General features: G+C 40.3%; 1 protein-coding gene across 3 annotated transcripts in view; it reads right to left on the bottom strand.

Annotated features, from left to right (window-relative positions):
• LOC309665142 (serine palmitoyltransferase 1-like) overlaps positions 1 to 23,433 on the bottom strand; it is a 94,081-nt gene extending 70,648 nt beyond the window's left edge. For 2 of the 3 annotated variants that reach the window (XM_082471380.1, XM_082471381.1), the window contains exons 1-6: positions 23,218 to 23,433; positions 20,421 to 20,528; positions 17,356 to 17,450; positions 10,124 to 10,217; positions 9,464 to 9,536; positions 862 to 994 (exon numbers count right to left, since the gene is read on the bottom strand). In XM_082471380.1, coding sequence (XP_082327506.1) covers positions 862 to 994; positions 9,464 to 9,536; positions 10,124 to 10,217; positions 17,356 to 17,450; positions 20,421 to 20,528; positions 23,218 to 23,274 — 560 coding nt within the window. In that variant the 5' untranslated portion in view covers positions 23,275 to 23,433. Of the gene's footprint in view, positions 1 to 191; positions 733 to 861; positions 995 to 9,463; positions 9,537 to 10,123; positions 10,218 to 17,355; positions 17,451 to 20,420; positions 20,529 to 23,217 lie in introns of those variants that run through there. The other variant, XM_082471382.1, reaches the window with a different exon arrangement.
• Positions 23,434 to 25,383: the final 1,950 nt, after the last annotated feature.

Here is a 25,383-nt window from a genome sequence, read left to right as displayed (position 1 = left end):
GGTAAGGCTACACAGCATGACCACCTAAGGGGAAATGGCAGAAAACGGGCCTAAAACAGTAGTCTAGAATGTACAAGATCGTAATAAGAACTTGGATATTTATTTTAGGAACAATGGAAGCTCTTAAATGGAGTGTCTGGCTATGGTGTCAAAAAGGAAAAGAGGAAACAAAAGTCACTCTGAAACCTAAATTAAGAGAGTCATTTAATAGTCCACTCAAAAGATAACAGAGGCTCGGGCTAGTGGCAGGTGCTCCTGACGGGTATAACCAGGTGCCTGGGCTATGCCAGCCCTCACTCTACTCCTCTCTGCTCTTCCCCTCCACAGTAAAAAGCAACACCATACATCTAGTGCACATGTATGCAAGTGTGTAATTTGTTCCTGGGAAGTTAAGGAAGTCTGCAACTCATGACTTCTATATTCTTAACAAGCCATGAAGCAAGATCAGCAGAGACCAAGAGTTGCAGCGAGGGTGCTGAGAAGTGGGGTGACTTTATCAGGTAGTATGAGTGGCTATGTGGGCTACGACCATGGACTCACAAGGACACCACACTGTCACAGAGCTGCACAGGGAAAACAGAGGGCTGGTCCCGTCCTACATAAGTTTGGCCTTCCCAACATCAATAAATAAAATCATAATGGCAGATAACAAAGTACCGACACCTTAAGGCATCCTTCCAGTGGAGGTCTCACTAATTCTGCAGAACTACTTGGCTGGGTGACTATATATTTCTTTAAAAATGAAAAAAAAAAAAATCAATATTATTTTAGGCAGATGACCTCTAACAAAGGAATTCTCTAGGAGGGCCAATATTATTTCCAAAGGAATTCTGATAAGAAATGTCAGTAAAGATTACTTACACAAACACAATGTCCCCTCTCTTAGAGTAAGCAGGAATAGCACTGGCTATGGTGGCAAATCCATATGAGTATATAATGGCTTCTTCTGTCTTCATAAATTTTGCCAGGCGGTCTTCCAAATCCAAGTGCACATCTAGTTCAAGAGTAAAAAGTTAAATGGTTAAACTGCCTCATAATTCTTTTTCTTTGACTAAAGAATTAATAAAATAACATAAGCAGTTTAGTTATTAATACTGTCACCTTGTGGTCAAAATGTAATTGTTCTTAAGTTACAAGTCATACAATATCTACTAAGATAATTCTGGGCCAAAACTGTTTCTATACTCTGTGAGCTGAATCAGCTACTCATTTGTCTATAAATATGTGACTGGGACAGCTCTGACTCTAGGTTTTGCTTTTATATCACTCTAGCAATAAGAATTCAAGGTCCAGTGACCTTGCCTGCTTTAACTTCCCTCAACCAACAATGCCAAGACTTTACCAATGTACGACATTAACTTATTAACGCCGTTTTGCATTTTAGTAGAAGTGACCAAACCAGGCATTAAGACAACTGTCAACCAGCTTTTAAAAGGAAAAGAAAGAAAAAAGAAAAGTAGTTACGTTAAAAAGAACCCCACATACTCTGCATCAAGAGATAGGAACTTTTTCAGTTGTGGTGGTCACTCCTCTAACAGTTTGTGTCAGCACTTAGTTGTGGCACCTGCCATCACTCTGCAGTACTGAGTTTCTGTCTAAATTTCTTTTTAAGTGTACTGGTGAATTCAAATGTATAGTACAAAGAGAAATATGGTCCTTTTATGGAAGCAGCTGAAGAAGAATGTTGATGTAATTATAGGGATAAACTGTAATTATTAAACTGGTATTTTTTTTTCTCTCTTACATCATCGTTCCATATAGCCTTTCACCTTTCCAGGCTAAGCCATGAGGCTTCACACCCTGGGATGGAGGGACCAGCGATGTCTAAAATAAATAGTGTACCAGCTGGCTGTGAACTGGAAAACTTCCAAGTGTCTTAAAATGAGGCAGAGAAAATTTTTTAAAACTTTCTTTAGCTCTTTTAACTACAGCAGGACCCAAGTCTGGAGAACAAGATCAGAGTTTTACCACATGCTCTGCGCAAAGAGAACTCAGAAGTTGATACAGGAAGGATGCAGCCAGGCCCCTCCAGCCTTGGAGCTTCACGGGAGAAACGAGGAACTCTGAGGAGTAAAGGCAGACTTTCAGAGCCGTGGCATGTCCACTGAGGGGAACTCAGAAGTGTAGGCAGTGGCAGGGGGACCCAGACGTTCCCCAGTGAGGGGCGGTGGAGAGGGCTGATGGCCCGGCAGAGCCCTCCAGCTCAGATGTCGAGGACCTGTGGCTGGGAGCCTCGCTCCAGGAGACCCCTTCAGCATCAGCCTTCCCTCCAAGTATGCCCCTCCCTACCAGAGACATTCCTAGTGAGAAGGGGGAGAGGGAAAAGACCTGCAGGACTGAGATATACAAAAGAAACAACTTAACCCAGCTGGATACAAGGCTGGACACTGAGTGGACTAAATATTTCCAACAGAGACCTGGTTAGCCATTAAGTGTGAGATTTCCACCAACTTCCAGGGAGGAACAAGTGAGTAAGGTCAGCTCAGCAACAGGAATAAACAACTTTTTAGAACATTTGAATAAAGTGTCTAAAATCTGTAAACCCACTCACTGATTTATCAGAGGCAAGTTAATCTTACTGTGATGCTTTTTAACTAGTAAAAGACAAAATTAAGAATTATAAAAGATACAACTTCACAAAGGACTAAATTTTAATAAGTAATTAAATGAGGGCTGTCCGACAATCTCATTCAATTGTTAATCAAACATTTAGTGAGTATCACATAAAAATACTCTGATAAGCACTGGATCAAAGAGAAATATAGGGTTTCTGCCACTTGACAAAGTGAGACAGCTAAGAGAAGCATCTGGCAGCTGTCAATGGAGAACTCGGAGCCCAGAGGGCAGATACAAGGCTAAGCTGTGCCTTCACTCCCCTGGTCTGAAGCACCTGGGTCCCTTCTACACTCAGAACTACAACACATTCAGAGTGACTTCTGACTAAAGGCACAGAGGTCCCTCGATTGTGAACCAAAGGCTGCTGGGGTGGGCGCCAGCTATTGAGTGAGAGATGAGAAGACACAGAGGGTCCGAACTAAATCTCAATTTGATGGCAAGAGAGGTATAGTGAGGAATTAGAAAATTTAGCAGCAATATCCAAATAATAAAATAAATTGAAGACCACTTCATTTGTAGACTTCTTAAAGGATGATATAGAATTGTGAAAATGAACTATTTATCCCATTCCAATTTATCCCATCAAGTAATGATAAACAACTAGGCATGCTTCTTCCCATTTATAAGTTAAAATGTATACCAACATAGCTTATTACATAAAAAACACATGAAATACCATTTGATTTCCATTACCAATCAGGTAGTCATTTTTATAGAAGTGACACTTTCATTAGAGCAACACTAAATAAATATGAGGTTTCACAGTAACGTGTAGAAGAATGCATCCCGGTTGATCAAAATGGCACCAAAAGAGTGCTTAGCTCTTCAAGCATCAAATCTGTGACATCAACACCACCAAGTCTGAAGACTTGATCCTGCTCCTGACTGCCCGCCCTTCCACGAGATATGCTGCCAGGGAAGTGTTGCAGGCAAAGTCTGGCAAGAACGAGGAAAGCAGCAAAGCACCAGAGAACCAGCTACGTCCATGCAGCTGAGCACGGGCGTGTCTCAGGCATGTCTTCCTTTCCTCTTTGTTAGTGCTCTCTGAGCACCCTGCCCACAGATAGGTCCCCACCACTCTGCTGCCTCTCACTTCTGATGAGACAGGAGGGCAGGTCCCCCATAGGAGGCCTCCTTCAAATTACAATGCTGCCTCTGAACTGGGAATTATCTATCCCAAATCTCAACAATTTAGCTAGCAGATGGACAACCCAAGCCACAGTGAATTGCTCTCATTCAGTATCTCCATTTTAAAAAGAAAAAACATGCTATGGATACAGACAAACTGTTTTTGCCAACTACAAAAAAGGATTTTAAATCATTCTGTAGCTCTAAATGACTCTCTTCATTGATTAGCAATAAAACAGTAAAACAATCTTGGCTTTGTTTTAGGGCTTTAGAGTTAGCTACCCAGTTGATAAAAATTATGTTAGTATTCTCATTATACATACTCATAGCCATTTTTATATCATTGCCATAAAGTGGTAAGAAGAATCCCTCTACAATAAATCAATGACTTACTGGTTCTTGCCTAGTCCCAAAAGTTTAAAAAAGATGGGCCTTTCCTCCTCCTATCTAAAGACACTGGGTTTTAGCTGATGTCAGCCTTGCAAAGCAGGTTTTGTGACAGGTAAACACGGACAGTTGCATAACTTCTTTTGAAGTCTGATAGCTACTCTGCAAGGAAGAAACTCTTAACCCAAGGGCGGGGGAGGCAGCAAACAGAAAAACTACCAGGGCATGTTCTTTAACTTTGGATGCCTATCTTCTGTGTGTATGATCCATTTCAACAATTAGTGCCACAGATTTGCATGCGTCATTCTCTCACTCACTGTTAGGAACCAATATGGTAGGCAAGAGGCCACGGAGGAAGGTGACCAGAAAGCCTGTGTCTTCTCAGCACTTGCTGCCCTTTCTGGCACCTGCTCCCTCACCAGAACGTAACAGATGGGAGGCAAGGCCAGGGCAGGATGCCCCACACCAAACACAAGGCCTGGCCATGGCAGTCATCACAGGGGGTTCAGACCTGGGCTCCCTCATTGCCAGGTGTGAACCATGGACAGGCCCAAAACTGCTCTGTGCCTCTCAGGTCCTTCCCCTGTCAAATGGTTAACACTTCTACCTGCCTCAAAGGATTGTTAGGAGAACCGCAAGAAAATGCTTATAAAACACTCACAACAATGTCTGGCATCGAAAAAGCAACATGCTGGTGTTTGTTCAATTAACTCAATATTTGTAGAAGAAAAAAAAGTAATCTTTTAGAAGGAAAAAAGGTACGCTATCTGCTAATTAAGTTATCCAAATCCTGGATATTTAAGGACTATCTTATATTAAAGCCACTTGTTCAAGTTCCTACTTATCAGAATAAAAGGAGGTATTATGGCCTTCTTGATTGTTTTTCAGAGGAAAGACTATGAAATACCCAACTTTAGAACAGTTTAAAAACAACCAACTATATTTTCTCTTAAAATCTCCATATTTTTGTGTTACATACTTTTTTTAAATCCCTTGAGACTTGGACAATTTTCTTAAAAGTACAAATATCACCTATGTACTCATTAGAACTTTAAAAACAGTGCTGAATGTTTTCCAAAATGTTTTCACATATGGTATCTAATGTGATTCTTACCAAAATGTTCTAAGTTGTGCAACTAAGATCATTCCCTGCCTACACTGCGAAAACTACAATTCCATGACTGGTAGGAAGAAGTGGCAGATCTAGGAATTTTATGACCAAATGCCCTTTCAACTAAAACATGCAGTCATGGTCCTACAACAGACAGAAAATATTTTTTAAAATAAACAAATGAACAATTGTTTACTATTGGCTCTAGAACACAATTACATGCCACTATCTCTCACCATGAAACTCTGCCACTAATTGTCTTTTGATTTAGTTTAAGACCAAAGAGTCAAGTAGGCATCATGTATGCAAAGCAGATCCCAGGCACAGGGATAAACCACATGTAAATGAGATCTGAATGCATTACAAACAAAACAATCAGAGAGGTTCAACAAGAGAAACTATCAAAGTGCATAGGGGCCCCATTAGCCTTAGAGGAAAGGAAGGCTCCACAACCTGATAAAATCACTTGACTGATTCTAAACTACACATTAAAACAATAAGATGAGAAGGTGGAAAACTTCGGATCCACACAGTCCTCACAAGACTATTTTAAGAACCTGCTGGGCCTTCAGGAGGCAGGAGAACATTTAGCCTAAGAAACTAGAAGAATTTTAATTCAACTGTCAATTTTCTTTTTCTGTGTTAATCATCTAGTATCATCTAATATGTTACTATGAAATAATAAACAGAAAATGTTTTAATAAGGAAATTTACTTTTCCAATAAGTGATTTTCATTCACTATCTGAAAAGTTGAGAAAAGAGCTAAAAGAGGGAGCATTTTCATCACTGAAAACAGATGCCTGAGTGATATTAGTACTTCCAGGAAAAGAAAAAGCCAAAATCAAAAGCAACCTTTTGGTGGGCCTGGGAAAGAGACCCTAGCCTCACATGTAAGCTACTAAAATGAGAGGAAAGGGAAGTACACTTCTGCTTTAATGCTCAGTACAAAGGGCAAATGTACCCTAAATATTCAGAATAATTTAATTATAGAGGGTATTTTATTTTTTTTTATTTTTAAAATAAATTTATTTATTCATTTTTGGCTGCGTTGGGTCTTCATTGCTGTGCGCAGGCTTTCTCTAGTTGTGGCAAGTGGGGGCTACTCTTTGTTGCAGAGCACAGGCTCTAGGCATGCGGGCTTCAGTAGTTGTGGTGCACGGGCTTCAGTAGTCATGGCACACAGGCTTAGTTGCTCCGTGGCATGTGGGATCTTCCTGGACCAGGGCTCGAACCTGTGTCCCCTGCATTGGCAGGCAGATTCTTAACCACTGCGCCACCAGGGAAGTCCCAAGGGTATTTTAGAGATTTAAAATATAGCCTTAGCTGACCTCAAGTAGCTTCTTGAACTTATCTAACACTGAAATTTCAAGGTAATTTAACACAACTACAGTAATTTAAATGATTAGTTCCAGAATAAGGAAAAACACAGAAAATACCCTGTTGGAAAACCAAGTAAAAATACATACGATATACACATAAAGAAAGGAAAAAAGATGATAAGCAAGCATGGGCAACTGCTGAAAAGGAACAAAACAAGTTTACAGGAAGGACAATGTACTCAAAAAACAATACACATTATTCCAAGCTGTAGGTTTGGTGTCTTATTACAAAACCATCACACTGCCAATTAACCTTCAACCTTTGTCCAGATACCACAGTCTGTTTGAACCTTCAACTACATTAGGATAAGGATGACACAGTGACCAATAATGTAGTTCAGAGTAGCTAATACACAATTACGTGTTCATTATATTGACTCTGGTGGCCCATTCAGACACTTGAAAGATGAAATCCAATTTAAATTTAAAACGCACTTGAACAGCACACCACATGTATGTGGTATGCTACCATTTTTGTAAAACGGGGGGGAAAATGTATGGAAGTGGTTTGCACACACTGAAAAAAGCCTGGAAGAATGAACAAGAAACTACTGATAGCAGCTGGCTTTTTTGGGGGCGGAATGGCCGTGGGGAGAAGACTTCACTATCTCTTTAAATCTTTGAGGTTTATATCATGGATTGAATTATTCCATCAAGAAAATTAATTTAGGATGGATCAAGAGGGTTTTATGAAAAGTGAAATAAGTTGGACAGAGAAAGACAAATAGCATATGATCTCACTAATATGTGGAATCTAAAAAACAAAACAAACAAAATAAAACAAAATGAAAACAGACTCATAGATACACAGAACAAAGGGGTGGTTGCCAGAGGGAAAGGGGATCAGGGGTGGGGAAAATTAGGTGTAGGGAATTAAGAGGTACAAAGCTCCAGTTATAAAATAAATAAGCAATGGTGATGTAACATACAGCATAAGGAATATGGCCAAAAATATTGTAATAACTTTGGGGACAGACAGTTACTAGACTTACCATGGTGATCATTTCATAATGTATGCATGTCAAATCACTATATAGTATACCTGAAACTAACATAATACTGTATGTCAACTATATTTAAATTAAAAAAATTTTAAATCATTAATTTAACGACCCCCCCAAGTTTAGAGGCACACAGCATCCTATTACACATATTTCAGGTGATCCAAATGAAAAATTGACTGGGCAATTAAAACAACATATTTCCATAGCTCTGGGAAAACTGGTCTTGAAGATTTGAAACTTTTTTTCCACTAAATTCAGCAATAAATCTCTTATCGGTCTTCTCAGATTTAACTCCCGAGCAAGAGCCAAGGCCACACATGCAAATAAAATCTACTAGAAAGAGAGGCTTTTAAGAAAAAATTTCTTTACCCCGCAAGCAGATCATGGAAAGAAAGCCTTGTTGATCAGATTACAACAAACAACCCTGTAAAAAAAATGCCTTTTCTAGTTTTCTAATTCTTATGAAGGAAATAATACCCTACCAATAAAAAGCAGGCAAACAAATCATTGCACTAGGCTAGAGGAAAGAGGGAGCCTCTGATCTGAGCTCTTTTAAGTCTTTGATCTTGCCAGTAATATTGCAAATCAGAATACTTATTTTCTAGTTTTAGGGCTGAAATTAATTAGCTATGTGACCATGAGGAAGTCACTTAACCTCTCTGAGCTTTCTATTCTTCTGAATAGCTGGGATGCTGGAATACAAGATTTTAAAGATCCTTTTCAGCTGTAGGATTCTTGGACACCAACTCCCATCATCTGTTTCCAATAAAAATAATTTAACCACTAAATTAGCTAAGGGATAAAGAAAGGTGCTCCCTTAAATAAAAACATCTTAACTGTTAAAGTGAAAAAAACAAAGACCCAGAAATGAAAATGAGTAGAGAAGACAAAAGAGACTTCCCTGGCCCCATTGTCCCTACCCTCTGACATTTTGTAAACCAGAATGTTATTTCCAGTAATACACTCATTTGGAAAATTATTTAACAACATTTTTGAAATTTCCAGAAGCAAAGAACAATATACATTTAATAAAAAACCACCATAAAATTCCAGGGTCTTCTTTGATGACTCTGATTTAGGGAGTTCATAGTGTTTGAAATCACAACTCTCATGCTAATATGTAGTTAGCCCATCTCCAGGTCATTCACACACAAGGAAATCAATGATCCTTTGTCCTCATTCCAGAAAGAAAAGGGCTACACAGTGTATGACCTGCCCCATCCCCCAAATCTGTTCTCACTTTCCTCCCGGCACGTGGTGGCCGCCCAGCTAGAGCAACTTTCCAGTCCCTCTGCTGGGAGACGTGACCTGGGTTATGTTCTCACCAACAGAATGTGGGCAGAATGATGAGCAACCCCACCCGCCCACCTGAACAGGTACCAATGCCCTGCACGCCTGCTCCCCCATACTCATCACCTGGCTTCGGCCACACAGACAAAGATGGTGCCCTCAGGCCTAAAGCAACGAGACAGGGAAAATCTGGGTTCCTGCACGACTACCAAGAGCAGAGCCACTCACAGCCGGACGCCTCCCCTTACAACTGTCATGCCCGGCAGAAACAGTTTCCTCACACCACCGTCTCCTGGGGCAAATGCAACAAGAGCTCGGGCTTTGCCCTACTGAGACAGTGTGCCTTAGGTACCTATGGCTCTTCTCCACAGGGACAGTCAGCCCCAGACCAGTGCATCTCCTACCAATGATCTCAAACACAAAATCTAGAAAGTTCGCCAGCTTATTACCACAACTCATTAAGGATACCTTTTCCAAGGAGTTCTGAAATCAAACTGAATCTTAATTCTTGAGAGCAGTAGTCTGAAAAATATGACAGAAAACATACCAAATGTGCCATAAAATCCTCTAGGTCCACAAGTTCCCACACCATACTTCTTTAGAGATGCCAAAGCTGCTGCCTTTGTGAAAGTAAAAAAAAAAAAAAAAAAAAAAAAAAAATTAGACTGTAATAATATATCTTTAACAGTTTAAAAATGACATTTCCTATTCTTTAACCCACATAGCTCCCCAGTACCCTGGCTTTCCCTTTCTTAGTACTAAGACAATTCTAACAGGATATAAAGAAAAGAGGGATAGGAAGACTTAGGTATACGACTTAAAACATGGAAAAGTTATATTAGCTTGATCATTAAAACCTGGTTAACTCAATGCATTCGCACTTTCTGGCATTTGTGGGCATAGGTCTTTCCTCAAAAAATGTTTACTGGCCCACAATCCCAACAGGAGATGAAGCAATTTCCTAGATACATCTCCAACTATTACCTGGGTCTGGTTCATATAGTTCTCTGGTTGTCACCCAACACTAAGCCACATTAGGACACCCTTGCCTCCCTTTGTTGAAAACTAGGTTACAGCTCTGTCACTAAAGAGTAAAGAGTAAGTACTTACACAGCCCTTTCTGATATTCTGCATTTGTCTCTTATTTTATGTCCAGATGCTTATGTCAGTCATGTTATCTGTCCACTTCAGCATATGTGCTACTTACCTTGAGCCTAGGGTTATCCAACAATCCAAGAAAATTGAATGAGGCAAAGTTTATGCATTCTTTTCCATTCACCACAATGTTATGGCTTGGAGGGCTGGGGAAAGAGACAAGAGTGGTATACTTCAGCAGTCATTCTTGTTACAGGGCACACATTATCAGCTGTCCAGAAGAGGGAAGGCGACAGGACACACAAGTGTTGCCATTCTACTCTGTTTGCATTCTAGCCTCCTATCTCTCTTTTTATTCTTAAAAAGTAAAATTAGACAATAGTATATTAAAAATCAGATACTCGGTCATTAATTCTACTCTTAATAGGTCACCCTGTACTACTTAAATAAAAAAAAGTGAGCTAGAATTCCAAGATGAATAGATTAATGGCACACCGTTGCTTTAGTTTTAAAACTCACTTAAGAAAGAAGTTGCTAAATAAAGTACCTGGAATGAGACAAACAGGGAGGAAACATAAAAAGATCAAGATCAAAGGTATGAAGAGGCAGAGCAAGCAACAATCTTACAGTTAAGTGGTTTAAAAATACATGTTACTAGGACTTCCCCGGTGGTCCAGTGGGTAAGACTCTGCGTTCGCAATGCAGGGGGCCTGGGTTTGATCCCTGGTGGGGAACTAGATCACGCATGCACGCTGCAACTAAGAAGTCTGCATGCAGCAACTAAGAAGTCCGCATGCAGCAACTAAGACCCGGCGTAGCCAAAATAAATAAATAAAAATAAATAAATATTAAAAAAAAAATTACATGTTACCTACAGGAAGCCACCAAAAGAATAAGTAAGCGCTGTTCCCAATTTCTAAAGTTAATGCTGGAATACCATTTAAAAGGAATCCCCCTCATCCAAAAAGGGGGGAAAATAGAGTGGCCAGTTGCATAGGAGAAGCATGGATTGAGTTCAGCTGAGACAAGAGATGGGCTCTTGAGGAGACAACCTATTATGTCCTCTGCTGACAAATACTCTAGCTTTAAGTCATGCTTCAAAAACACTGGCCAAACTATGGGACGTGAGCTATTAAAGGGTTGTGAGATCAATTTACTTAGTCACAGCCAGCCTATTTCACCTAAACTAAGCCATAAGAATAGAACGGAATGGAAATGCACCAACAGGGCCAGGGAAAGGACGGTGGCACGGAACTGTTCTACACATGCATTGCTCTGTGCACTGGGCTGCTCTGTAAAATGCACTGTGGTCAGAAAAGACGGGGAAACACCACTCTCACTGGTATGTTTTAACAGAACTGGTTTTCTATGAGAAAAATAGCGAAAGATGCTGGGAAACCAGGGAAGGAAAAGAATGACTACTTGAAGTAAATTCACAAAAGCAGATGAACTCATACAAGACTCGGCGAAAAGAACATGGTTGTGGAGTCAGGCAGATCCCGTCAGTATTATGGCTACTGACCACTTCAGAAACTCAGGGATGTTACCTGGCCTGCATAAGCCTCAATTTCTTCATCTCTCAACTTGTCATTATAAGAGGTGTTCATTACATATTTTCTTCTTTTTTCCTATTGCTTCAAGAGCTTCTTCTCTTTCAAATAATCCACTGTTATTTAGTTTCCCACTTCCCAGGACTTCTTTAGTTTCATAAGTCCTCCCTGATGTGGAGGTGTTGGCACCCACAAAAAGATGAAAAAACAAAATATCCACGTAGACAAGTCTGTACTAACGGTTGCTGCTGTGAAAGTTGAGGCCATTCTACAAAAACTGTGACACACAGAGAAATCAAACTATCAGGAATAAGTACACCCAAAGCCCCTGACCAGAGTCGATAAGCTGCCAGCATGACGTAGGGATGCAGACATCTTGTTTCTGCCTAGCACATGGGGCAGGAAAGGAAAACAGTTTCCATGAGAAGTGGAAGGCTAACACCTGTGCCCCATGCAGGCTTGCAGCAGTAAGCCAGACAGGGCACTTAACACAGGAATACTGGAGCTGAAGACACTTCAAAGTTCCTCACAGAAGCAAATAAAACCGATACAGAAAGACATCTCCACAACAAGGCTTCAGAAGAGTCAAAGGAGGGAAAATAAAACCCTTCCCAGCCAAAACCCACAACCACACTATTAGTGAGAGTCAGTAATTACATAAGTGAACTTAGAAATAGGACAATGGTGCTTTACCAGAAAGAAACAAATACTACAGACCCCCATTAACAACAGGTTTGGCACTTGAGGGAGAACAGACAACTGGACGAATGAAAGAATCCAGAACTCAAGAAAACTGTGTATACAGGAACACCTCAGAGATACTGCGGGGTCGGTTCCAGACCACTGCAATGAAGCAAGTATAGCAATCAAGAGAACCACATGAATTTTTTGGTTTCCCAGTGCATGTAAAAGTTATGTTTACTCCACACTGTAGTCTATTAAGTGTACAGCAGCATTATGTCTAAAAAACAATGTACACACCTTAATTAAAAAATAATTTATTGGGACTTCCCTGGTGGTGTAGTGGTTAAGAATGCACCTGACAATGCAGAGGACACAGGTTTGATCCCTGGTCGGGGAAGATCCCACATGCCACAGAACAACTAAGCCCGTGCTCCACAACTACTGAGCCTGCGCTCTAGAGCCTTCGAGCCACAACTACTGAGCCCACGCACCGCAACTACTGAAGCTGCACGCTCTAGGGCCCGTGTGCTGCAACTACTGAGCCCACATGCTGCAACTACTGAAGCCTGTGCACCTAGAGCCCTCAACAAGAGAAGCCACCACAGCAAGAAGCTTGTGGACCACAACAAAGAGTAGTCCCTGCTTGCCACAACTAGAGAAAGCCCGCGTGCACCAACGAAGGCCCAACGCAGCCAAAAATAAATAAATAAATAATAATTTACTGCATTGGGAGTGGCCAAGATGGCAGACTAGGAAGACCCTGAGCTCACCTCCTCCCATGGGCACACCAAAATTACAACTATTTACAGAGCAGCTATCAATGAGAATGACCTGAAGACTAGCAGACAAGCTCTTCCACAACTAAAGATATAAAAAAGGAATCACAATGAGATGGGTAGGCGAGGTGCAGACATGGTATAGTCAAGACCGATAACTGCAGGTAGGTGATCCACAAATGGGAGAATAATTACAATTGCAGAAGCCCTTCCCAAGGAGTGAGGGGTCTGAGCCCGACAAGAGGTTCCCCAGCCTGGATGTCCTGCACCAGGAAGATGAACCCCCACAACATTTGTGTTTTTTTAAAAAATTTATTATTTATTTACTTATTTTATTTATTTTTGGCTGCACCGGGTCTTAGTTGAGGCATGCGGGATCTTCATTGAGGCATGTGGGATTTTTCGTTGTGGCACGTGGGCTTCTCTCTAGTTGTGGTGTGCAGGTTTTCGCTTCTCTAGTTGTGGCGCGCAGGCTCTGGGGTGTGTGGGCTCTGTAGTTGTGGCGCAGGGGTTCCAGAGTGCATGGGCTCTGTAGTTGGCAGCACGTGGGCTCTCTAGTTGAGGCGCGAGGGCTCGGTGTAGTTGTGGTGCATGGGCTTAGTTGCAACACTGCATGTGGGATCTTAGTTCCCTGACCAGAGATTGAACCCGGGTCCCCTGCACTGTAAGGTGGATTCGTACTGGACCACCAGGGAAGTCCCAAACATTTGGTTTTGAAGGTCAGTGGAGCTTCCTCTAGGGAGAGCCATAGTGCTGTGGGAAACAGAGACTGCACACAAAATCTCAAACACTCCAGGACCCAGGGCAGAAGAAGTAATATGAAAGGAGCTACTATGAACTACTTCATGAACTACTTCTATGAACTACTTCATGCCAATGCATTTGAAAACAAAAGAAGAAATGAACAATTACTAAATGGCAGTAACAAAAACTTACTCAAAAAGGAAATATGAACAGCTTTAAAAACTCACTGAAGACATTAAATTCATGATTAAAAATCTATGCTCAACAGAACAAACACAAATAGTGTTGCCAGGAAAACTATAAGACTAATATACCTCTGATACCAAAGCTGGGCCAGCACAGTAAGGGAAAAGAAAAAGACTAAACTCATTTTTCAATACTGATGCTAAAAATACCAAATATTAGCAAAAAAAAAAAAAAAATCCAACAATTAATAAAAATTAACCAAATAGTCATGCTTAAATAGGGTTTATCACTGAGTTGTAAGAGTTCTTTTTATATATTTAATATTTTGGATACTAGCCCCTTAACAAATATATGACTTGAAAATATTTTCTTCCATTTTGTGGGGTTTTGTATCATTTCTCTAGTAGTGGACTTTGAAGCACAAATGTTTTTAATTTTAATGAAGTCCAGTTTGTCTATTTTTTCTTTTGCTGCTTGTGCTTTTGTGTCATATCTAAAAATCTCTGGCCAATCCAAGATTATGAAGATTTACTCTTTTGTTTTCTTTCTTCTAAACTAAGAACTTATAGTTTTTGCTCTTAAATTTAAGCCCATGATTAATTTGAGCTAATTTTTACACATGGTGTGAGGTCAGGGTCCATCATCATTCTTTTACATGTGTATATCCCCTTGTCCCATCACAATCTGTTAAAAAGAGTATTCTTTCCCTACTGGATTGTCTCAGCATTCTGTTGAAAATCAATGGACCATAATTTAAGGTTGTCCACACATTTTTAAGAGTAAGACACTGAAATGCTAATTGCAAGCACTGTGTAAATGGGCTTGGCTTCTTTGTAAATGGTGGGCTTCACTCTATGATAATGAGACACAGACTTGTTTATTCATCTGTGGAGACCCCAAACTCAAAATTTTCTGTTTTTATTCTCTTGACTTTGAGTTTCACCAGAGAGGAATCCTCCAGTGAGGTGTATATGAGGATATAAATCTGGTTTCCAACTTTCTGAAAGCTGAGTTGGAGGAAACGGAATTAGCATCCCATTATTCATTATATACTTGCTTTCTGTTTTTAGAATGGCACCCGCCTCCTCACACATTCTTAGGACTTCCAATTTATATTTAGCCTTTCCGGAGAGTAAATCTCCCATCTTTCTGCAAGTCTACAGAGCTGAAATCTGGGGTGAGGATGAGTGGCATGGTTGCTTGCAATTTTTCTCATAAAAATTTATGTATATGCTTAATTAATGTAAAAAAATCGATCAGTACAATTTAATATAGCAATGAATTAGAGGAGAAAACTCACAACCATCTCAATAGATAAAAAAAAAATTTAATAAAATTTAACACTGACTTTAAAACTAACAAAAAGTTCCCTTAGCAAACTAGGAAGAGAAAGGAAGGCCTATAACACCATACAGGTTATCCCTTAAAAGCCATCCGGAACAGGATACAGAGGCCCTTGTTACCACTCCTATTCAACACTGCATGCTAGGTATCCTAGCAAATGCAATAACACAGAAACAAGAAGAAAATGATGCCTCATGACAGAAGTGAAAACTCTCTGGAACCCAGAGACGAAGCTATTAAAAGATATGCAATGTTAATTTCCTGGTTGTGATACTGTACTATAGTTAAGCAAGATGTTACCACTGGGGGAAACTGATGAAGGGTATATGAAATCTCTCTGTATTATTTCTTACAACTGCATGTGAATCTACTATTATTTCCAAATAAAAAGTAGGGAAAAAAAAGTTAAGCAAAATCTTTATGAAGAACGTTATGTAACTTCTCTCAGAGACATAAAAGACCTAAGTATACAAGTGACACACAAGGTACGTGGTGAAGAGATTCAGTATTAGCAATATACCAATTCTCTCCAAATTAATCCATAAATTCAATGCATTACTAGTCACAAACCCAAACCCATTTTCTGGTCAAATCTGAGCAGCTAAACCTAAACTCATAGTGAAGAGTCAAGGATAGCCTAGACAATTGTGAAGAACAAGGAGGTGAAGGACTCACTCTAGTCAAGGCCTATTATTAAGCTGTGGTATAAGCGAGGTTCTGGCACAGGGAGAGATAAATATACCAAAAGAATAGAAATAAAGCCAGAAACAGATCCTTTATAAGGGAACTTGACATATGAAAGAAGGGAAATTTCCAATCAGTAGGTAAAAAATGGACTATTCAACTAATAATGTTGGGACAACTAACTGTCATACGGAAAACAGGCAAATTAGACCTTTGTGGTAGGAAGGATTTTATAACCATAACATTAATGATTGGTAAGTCTGATTTCAGGACAAGTAAAACTTTCATGAGACCAAAGAAATTCACGAAAGTGAAGAATACAAGCCTCTCTCAGATCAGACCAGAAGTAGAAGGACATACTCAGGAAAATATCCTACAACATATTTTTAAATAGAATACTAAACACTTTCATGGCAACAGGCATGCTGTGGCAAAAGTATAAATATAAGCAAAGGAAAAACATCTACCAACTTCAAGATGGTGGTTATCTTGCCTGGGAGGCAAGAGTAAGTGATAGATGGGAAGGGATTTCTTTAGTGATACACTTGACCCCTGAACAACATGGGTTTGAACTGTGCAGGTCCACTTATACACAGATTTTTTTCAACAGTAGATACTACTGTACTACATGATCCACAGTTGGTTGAATCCATGGATGTAGAACCACATATCTGGAGGAACTGGGTATCTGGAGGGCTGACTCTAATTTATATGCAGGTTTTTGACTGCCCAGAGGGTCAGGGCCCCTAACCCCCATACTGTTCAAGGGTCAACTGCATTTCTAATGTTTTATTTCTTTTAAAAAATAGATTTAAAGTAAAGAGAGCAAAATGTTAATACCTATTACTTCTGGGTGGTAATACATATGTGCCTGATATTTTCTGTATACTTCAATTTAAGAAATAAAAATAAAAATAAATAAAACACTGGAAGCCAGGAGGTAGGTAGCATAAGTGAGCTGAAGTTTCATAATTCATATTGTGAAAGTCAACAGGCACTGCCTATCATTAATCAATCAAGAAACAGTAGTGTAAGCATACTGCTAATATCTAGTTATGAAGGTAACCTCCAACAGATCTAAAATCAGAAACAATCCAGGTGGGAAAAAGTAGGAATGCTGTTTTTCATTTTAACTGTCTTCCCATTTGAAATATTACATGTGTGTATTACTTTAAAAAATATATATATATATTTTTAAAAAGGGACAAACTCAGAAACCCAAATTGGAGACTATTAAAAAGCAGTTTCTGATCTCCAGAAATTTCTAAAAATCTTATTTCAGTTAAAAAAGGAATACTATATAAACCACTGGATACTTTGTTGAGTTTACCTACAGGAAACCAAATATAAGCCCTTGACTAGCAAAAACAATTTACCCTGAAACGATGTTGTAGTTGAGAGCAGGATGGTCTTTTGAGACAGGAGGAACAAGAGGTTCTGGTTGCCACTCTTCAATCAATTCTTCCTTTTCCTACAGGAGAAAAGCAGTTAAAATACAGTGCAGTGCTAATTACTGGACAGCAACTCTAGCGGTATCTAAGCTGTTCGTTGTAATGGAACCATCATAATGAACACACTGCTAGACACAGACGTCCAGCTGCTGTGCCTGGAAATGACACAGAATCACTATTGAGTTTTGTGCACTTAACCCCTCACCTCTTTCCTTATCTCAGGCTAAAGGCTCTTTTTCCATGAAGCTTTGTGGCTGACTGGAAATTTCTTAAAAACTGTATTTCTATGTTCAGGATTTTTCACTGTGGGAAGTAGGAAGTATAACTGCTACTGATGATAAAACAAAAAGTCTATAACACAAAGGTGAGAGGCATGACTGCAGGTAAGGGAGCTCAGCCTCTACTGCAAGATATGACAGACAGCCATGCCTTAAGTTCTTACAGGCATGACTGTCACAGGAAGGGATCAACTAGACTACAAAGCACTGTTTCTACAAGCCATTGGCAAGGATTCAGAAGTAACTGAAATATACCAAAAGACTCTCTTATAATAATTATTGTAGTAGGATTTAGTTGTTTGGAAATTTCTCATAAAAAAACCACTTTATTCTTTTTACCTGTTATTTCATGCATTCCAAGTATTTTGACTATTTTGAGTTTCTTATCCTTTCTTGAACTAGAAAACAATGTAATTTTGAAAATGTAGTCTGGATGTACAGGATGAGATGAGGCACCTGATGAACATGACAGCCACAGCAATTCTTGCCTTACATAGGCCCACTCTCAATACTTCTATTTTCACACTCCTGTTAAATGCTTCCGTGCACTTTTCTCCTAATAGGCAATTCTAGGGCATGGCTAGGAGCATATTCACCTGATGCTCAGGCACTCAAAAATGCTGGCTGAGTAAATCAGCCAGTAAATTCCTCATCTCTTTCTGCCAATGACTGCACAGAACAGCAGCCTGAACAAGCCTGACGTATGTATCATGCATACTGTCCACTTGCTACCACAGAGACAGATCTGAGAATCAACTCAAGACTGCCTGGTATTCAAGAGTCTCTGCAGGGGACTTCCTTGGTGGTGCCGTGGTTAAGAATCCGCTTGCCAACGCAGGGGCTATGGGTTCAAGCCCTGGTCCGGGAAGATTCCACATGCTGCAGAGCAACTAAGCCCGTGCACCACAACTACTGAGGCTGTACCCTATAGCGCGCGAGCCACAGCTACTGAGCCTGCCTGCCACAACTACTGAAGCCCGCACACCTAGAGCCCATGCTCCGCAACAATGGAAGCCACCATAATGAGAAGCCTGCGCACCTCAATGAAGAGTAGCCCCCGCTCGCTGCAACTAGAGCAAGCCCACGCACAGCAACGAAGACCCAACGCAGCCAAAAATAAAATAAATTAATTAATTAATAATAAAAAAAGAGACTCTGCAGACCTATAAAACTGAGAAGGGCATTTCTTCTTTGCTGCCATAAGTTAAGCTTTAGAAACACTCATATAGTTTTTTTTTCTTCCACAGCTTTTAGGGTAAGATGTCAGTGATTACTGAATCTTGCTCTAGGTTTTTTAGAGGGTTATCCTAAAATTATGTTTCAGTATCCTTCTTTTAAAATGCATATTTGTGTGGATTGACCTGTTTAAACTTAAACTAAGAATATTAGGAATGATCAACCCCTTAAAAAGTTGGGCTAGAAATCTATTCCGTGGCCTCATAATCATTCACGTGGAGTTCCTAAATACCAAGGGAAAAAAGTAGAGACAGGATTTCTGGCCCAGATAGCCCAATCTTACTGCAATACTATCAAAAGTGTGTTCTATGGCACACTAATCTCACAAGGTAGTCATAAAAAAAAGGCGGGGGTGGGGATCTATGGTCAAGTTTAGGGCAGTTCTCCAAACAGCAGTTCAAATATCCACTGTCATATTAAAGGTTACAAGAAATCATGCAATGAGACACCTCTTTAGTCTTCTTTACCCAGGTTTCCAAAACTTATTTGCCCTAAGAACCATTTGCTGCATATCCCTTATCCCCTAGGGGGGATACTGCCTGACCATCTCATGACAAATATGAATGATCAGGACAGCAGGGGCAGCCAGTGAAACCAGGGAAACAATCGCCACATTGCTGTAATTCCATTCCACTTGCACTTCCTTCTGTGAATGCTCCAGAAGAGAGCAGTGCTCCATCACTGTGCCGCACTCAATGCTGCCTTGTGAACCAAAGTTTCAGGCATTTTTGTGGGAAAACATCTCTCACCGTCTCTGTATCCCTAAGTAGTATTCTGGCACACTGCTACAGAGGCTGGATAAGGAAACAATCCAAGCTACAGAAACCACACTGCAGTCAAAGCTGCTCTTCCTCTCACACCTGGGGCACAGTTACTAAGCGTTCCTACCTGCGTGAGAAGGTAGGGGATTCCACAAACCCCTTGGTCCCTCATACTAACAGACTCGAAGTGGGCAGGATTGCAAGTCCTCTCGACACTTCTGCTTCCTAAGGTTTGCCTAGCTTGGGCTGGAGCTGGGTCCCTTACCATACAGAACACATCAAAATCTGATTTGGGGTGGGAAGGTGGAGAGCAGTGGGATGGGGAGGATTCTTTCTAACTCTGAATTTCCTTTATAAAGACCACAGGGAAAACTTTCATTCAGGCTTCAGGAATAGTGGTGCTTTTCCCGAGCAACTCATGTAATCTTTCTTGTATACGGACATTTGAAATGCAGCATGCATCCATGCTTCCCGTCCAGCATCTAGTACGTCCCCAGGCTGCTGTTTACTCCTAGCAAAGTATAAAGGCCTGTAACATGGTACTCCTTTGTGTATTCACTTTATCCCTGGCTTCCCCGTATTTTGCTTACCCTGATTTCCTTACATGCCAGAAAATATTTTAACATTGATAGTTGAGCCACCACAAGTCCTTTTTCGAAAGATGTAGCAACTATAATCATACACCAAATAATAAAATAGAGATTTAACTTCTTACCTTGACTGTAAGATCAGATCGTTCTTGTAACTTGTAAGTTTTAGAGAAAAGAAGTCTGATTATCCAGAGTATTAAAATTCCTTCCAAAATAAGATGATAAGCAGGAGCCTAGGAGTCAGTCAAAAACAGAAGCAAAACAAGAAGTGAAATAAACATTTCCAAAACCTGCACATAAAATTTAATTCACCTGCATATACTGCTCCCATGACCTTTAACCTATTTATTACTTCTTAAAATTTACTTTCAAAGCGCACTTCATTTCTACTCATTCCTTTTCCCATTTCTAACAGAAGGCAATTTCTCCTACATGAAAAATCTCTAAAACTGCAGCGTTAGGAATAAAAACATCTTTAGGAATAAAATTAATTTTTAAAATTAAATCTGACACAGAATTCCAATAGTCAAACAATATCAACTATCAGATCCTTCAGGTAATTTATATTTTTACTGGTGGGAAATGACTGTAACAAACATTTCACAGCTTCACAAGCCTTCTACAACCCCCACATACCATGGATAAATTGAGAATTATTTGGACACCAGTTTCCATAATTCTCAAAGACTTTTGCACAACTTACTATATTTCCTGTATCCCCAATAGGGCTCTTTAAATTCTCCTTGGAACGTGGCAGAGAAAAAAGACATTATAAGTGCTTAAAGAAATAGCAGGTCTCTTTTCTACCACAGTTCCCCAAAAGTATGTAGTGTTTTCCGTGTCAACATCCACAAAGGTACCTTAATGAAATTATCCACATCAGGTCTTCTTTTCAACTGAACATTTCCAGGATAAAAGCCAGGCTGACTTTTATGTCTTACACAACTAGATACAGTAAGTGCATATAAAAGATTCCAGGTATCAACTAAACCTCCATAAGTCAGTTATCGGGTGCTACATTCCAATAGGTTGCCATTGAAAAGTCATTTAAAAGAGGTATTTATGCAAGAGGGAAGAGATATGGGGATATATGTACATGTACAGCTGATTCACTTTGTTATAAAGCAGAAACTAACACACGATTGTAAAGCAATTATACTCCAATAAAGCTGTTAAAAAAAAAAAAGGTATTTAGAAACGTAAATACAAATTATTTTCAAACATTAGACGAAAAAAAAGCAATGATGATTCCCAATAGTTAAAAAAGTTCAGAAGCGGGGACCAGGGAAACTGCTGACTATTTCATAAATAACCTTCCAGGTCACTGGACAAATAACTTTAGAACTACATACATGTTACATATGTATGGGTACACAGCAAGACTCCTCAAATTCTGCATACACCGTGCACAGAAATTAGAAGCAAAACCAGAAATCTAAGACTATTTTTAAAATTTGCTGATCCCTCCTGACTATAATTCATTTAAGAATGAGGACTCGACTAAAAAAATCCTTTTGGTTTTATCAGTAATTGGATTATAGTTGACAAACATAAGTCCAAGTCACTAAACATTCCACTCCACAAAGAAATCCTAAGAAAAGTTGAAATGTCTACTGAATTAATAAAAATCACAAATGTGGCTTCTTTTCTTCCCTAGGAAATGTTACATAAAGGAGACCTTCTCTCAAGTCCCACTCATGGTCAATACCAGGGTATGAGAAGTTACATAGTCAAAGGGCAGTCTTCAAAAAGGCAGCAACAACATATAGTAGAAATTATTCATTTCTAAAAAAGAAATCTTAGATTTTAGTGGTTCTTCTTAGTCACTATAATCTACCTAAGGCTGGACATCACCTAAGCTCTATTTGCTCTCTTAACTGTTTTTTTTCAAAAAGTCCTGATGGGTTTTGCAATAATACATCTTGCATCATCACCCTTACCAGTAAACGCTATATTAAGTTTTAAGAAAATTATCAAAAGGAAACAGATTCACTTTAAGTGAATGTAAGCTCTGTAAGCACAGGGACTTCTACCTGTTCCCTCATTGCACTATTCCTAGCATCTAGATCTCTGCTGTCCAATACTGTAGTCACTAGCATCATTCAACTATTTAAATACACATCTAAATTAAATTAAATGAAAAATTCAGCCCCTCAGTTGCACTAGCCACGTTTCAAGCGCTTAACAGCCACATGTGGTTAGTGGGCTACTGTACTGAACAGCTCAGAGAACACGCAGAAAGTTCCATTGCACAGTGCATGGAAACTCACTAAATGTCAAATGAATGAACATTCTCCAAGACTGACATTTAAATGTCATATTATTTTACCTACTTGAAACAGCTGGCCTTTCAAAAAAGCTCCTAACTGGTCTTTCTTTAAATTTTTACTAAAATAATTTTATCTTTACAAGACAGAAGATGGGACGTAGGCGGGAAGAATGACAAACTATTTCTCATACCTAAATCATTCGGCTTCCTTTCTAACCCCACGTCCCAACAAAAACAAAGTCCAACTTATTACAATTCTTTCCCCTATTCCCTGCTCCACAGTTCCGAGAACCTGTCTTCCCTGGGACCTCTCCAGACTGAGATTTTCCACTCTACTTTCATCACTCCGTTTTACCATCAGTCCCAACTCTTGTTTTTGACTAGCCTCTCTCCTGTATCCGGGCAGGACCTGGAGAGGGCTCCGCGCTCGCAGCAGCGCAATACGAGACCCCCGGCTCCGGCTCCCGCCCGTGCCTCCCTACATTCCGCCACTGGGAAATGTGTGCGCCTATGAGCCTTTCCAGCGAGGGACGCCGGGGGTCCGGGCGTAACCGGGCCAGGCCTGCCCAGGCCTCAGACCAAAAATCCACACAAAACGTCCCACCTCCCCAGGGCTGGGTGTGGTCGTGGACCCCTGGGGCCGCCAAGCTCACCTCGTAGAGCGCCTGTACCATCTCCACCAGCACCCACTGCTCCGCCACCGTCGCCATAGTTAGCCGCCAGGGTTTCCTTCCGGAAGGCGGGCCGCAGGCCCGTCAGATATTGCGCGGCGCGGTCCAGTGACGTCTACACGCCCGGAAGGCGGGGCTGCCGTGAGTTGGGCCCCGCCTTCTCGCGCCTGCGTACTGGGCGGCCGGTGGCTGCGCTGGCTGAGGAAGGTTTCGGGGTGGAAGGTCAACTTGAGGTCTCGCTTGGGTGCGGGGAGGGGTGGGAAGCGGCAGGCTGGTCCCCGCAACAGGTATTTACAACGTGGCCATTATGTGCCAGACCCTGTGATAGGCTCTCAGGATGGAGAGATTTTAATAAATGGCCCTCGTGCTTGTTAGGCAGTTGGGTGCAGGGAGTTATTAATGCAATCGCAAACATATTCTTTACTTTTAAATTACATAAGTAATGCAGGAATGCATTATCGTAAAAAAAAATAGACAACTCTTATATAGCACTTACTGTGTATAAAGCCTAGCCTAAGGATTTGCAGGTATTAAGCCATATAGGAGTTTGGTGTGGAACCTTCAAGAGCCTCTGTATCCCAACGTGGTGTGCACACACACTTCGGTTGGATTTCTTAAATATAACCGGGAGCATAGGGACAATATTGTTCTACAATTGCTTTTCTTCCATTCTTTTTTTGGCTATAAATCTTGTGTTTTTAATCAACGAAGAAGCCTATTTATTGGAATAATTTGTTATGTGTATTTCTCTTTCCATTTTATTTAAACATTTTCCTATTGGTGAACACTTAGGTTTTTTCTACTTTTTCACCTATTACAAACAATGCTACAGTAAACATTGATGTGCCCTATTGTCTTTCTGTGCGTGTTGGGGTATATCTGACAAGTTTCCTCAAAGTCGAATTTTACTCAATATGCATGCTAATGTCGATAAATACTGCCATACTGCTCTCCAGAATGGCTCAACCAATTTTAAATGTTTGAAAGTGTATTCACACTCTATCTCATGATGGATATTATCAATCTTTTAAAATTTTTGGCCAATTTAATTTAATGGAGATAAAATGTCTCCACTGAATTTTACTTTCCATGCTGCTGGTTATTCATGGTTATTCTTATATGTTTATTGGCATTTGTAGTCCGTTTGTGAATCATCAATTCATATTCTTTGCCCAGTTTTCTATTAGTTATTTTTCACTTTCTAATGGATGTATGGAAGTTCTTTATGCATTCTGAATATCTTATATTTTCCTATTTCATATGTGACAATTATTTTTGCCCAATTTCTGTCTAGTTGTTTACATTGTCTTTTGTCATACCTATATTTTAATTTTTATGTAATGTGTCAGTCTGTTTCTTTATTGCCTGTGGGTTTGTATCTTGCTTAGAAAGACCATCTTCACCACACTTAGGTTTTCCTCCCACGCTTCAGTTTGTTGTTTATAGTTAGCTCTTTAATTATTCTGGAAATTATATTTTTGTATGATGAGAGGTATGGGCCTTTATTTTTTCCTAAAGGAATAACAATTTTTCTCAGTGCCATTTATTTGAGTAATCCTGATTTTCCCAAATTCTGTGAAATGGCACCAGCACTATGCACTGCACATGAAGTTGCCACTGTGTACCCGATGGTGTTGGTGCCCTGGGATCCAGTACCATGCTTGCGCACGCTGCCTCGCCCAGGTGCATTCACTCCCAACAGCCAGCTCCTGCAATTTTCAGAGGCCTACCTTCAGGCTGCCAGAACCCATGTTTCCTACTCTCATGGAGAACTGGAAGGATCTGAGAACATGTTTTCTCAGGCAGCCCTTTACTGGGTGGGTGACTGATGGTTGCTGGGGTGTAAAATATTGGAGCTTCCTGGCGGCACAGAGCAAGACGATTCGAAGGGGTGAACCTCACCATCTCCTCTAGATTGAGTCAAGGGTACTGTGTGCAAATTCTTTGACACACCCATCAAGAGGTAGAGTCTATGTTCTCTTTGCTTGAATCTGGGTGTACCTTGTGACAACTTCTACAGTAGATTGCTGCTGCCATGTGGAGAGATCATGTGGGTACCTCATACACAGGAAAAGAGATGGCGAAGTGACCCCACCTGCTCCAGCCCCCTGCTGTTTGAGTCTTACCAGTCCAGGTGCCAGACATGTA

The sequence above is a fragment of the Balaenoptera physalus genome, assembly GCF_965194825.1.
Source record: "Balaenoptera physalus genome assembly, chromosome: 7".
Lineage (NCBI taxonomy): Eukaryota > Metazoa > Chordata > Mammalia > Artiodactyla > Balaenopteridae > Balaenoptera > Balaenoptera physalus.
This window is presented reverse-complemented; position numbering and strand designations above follow the sequence as displayed.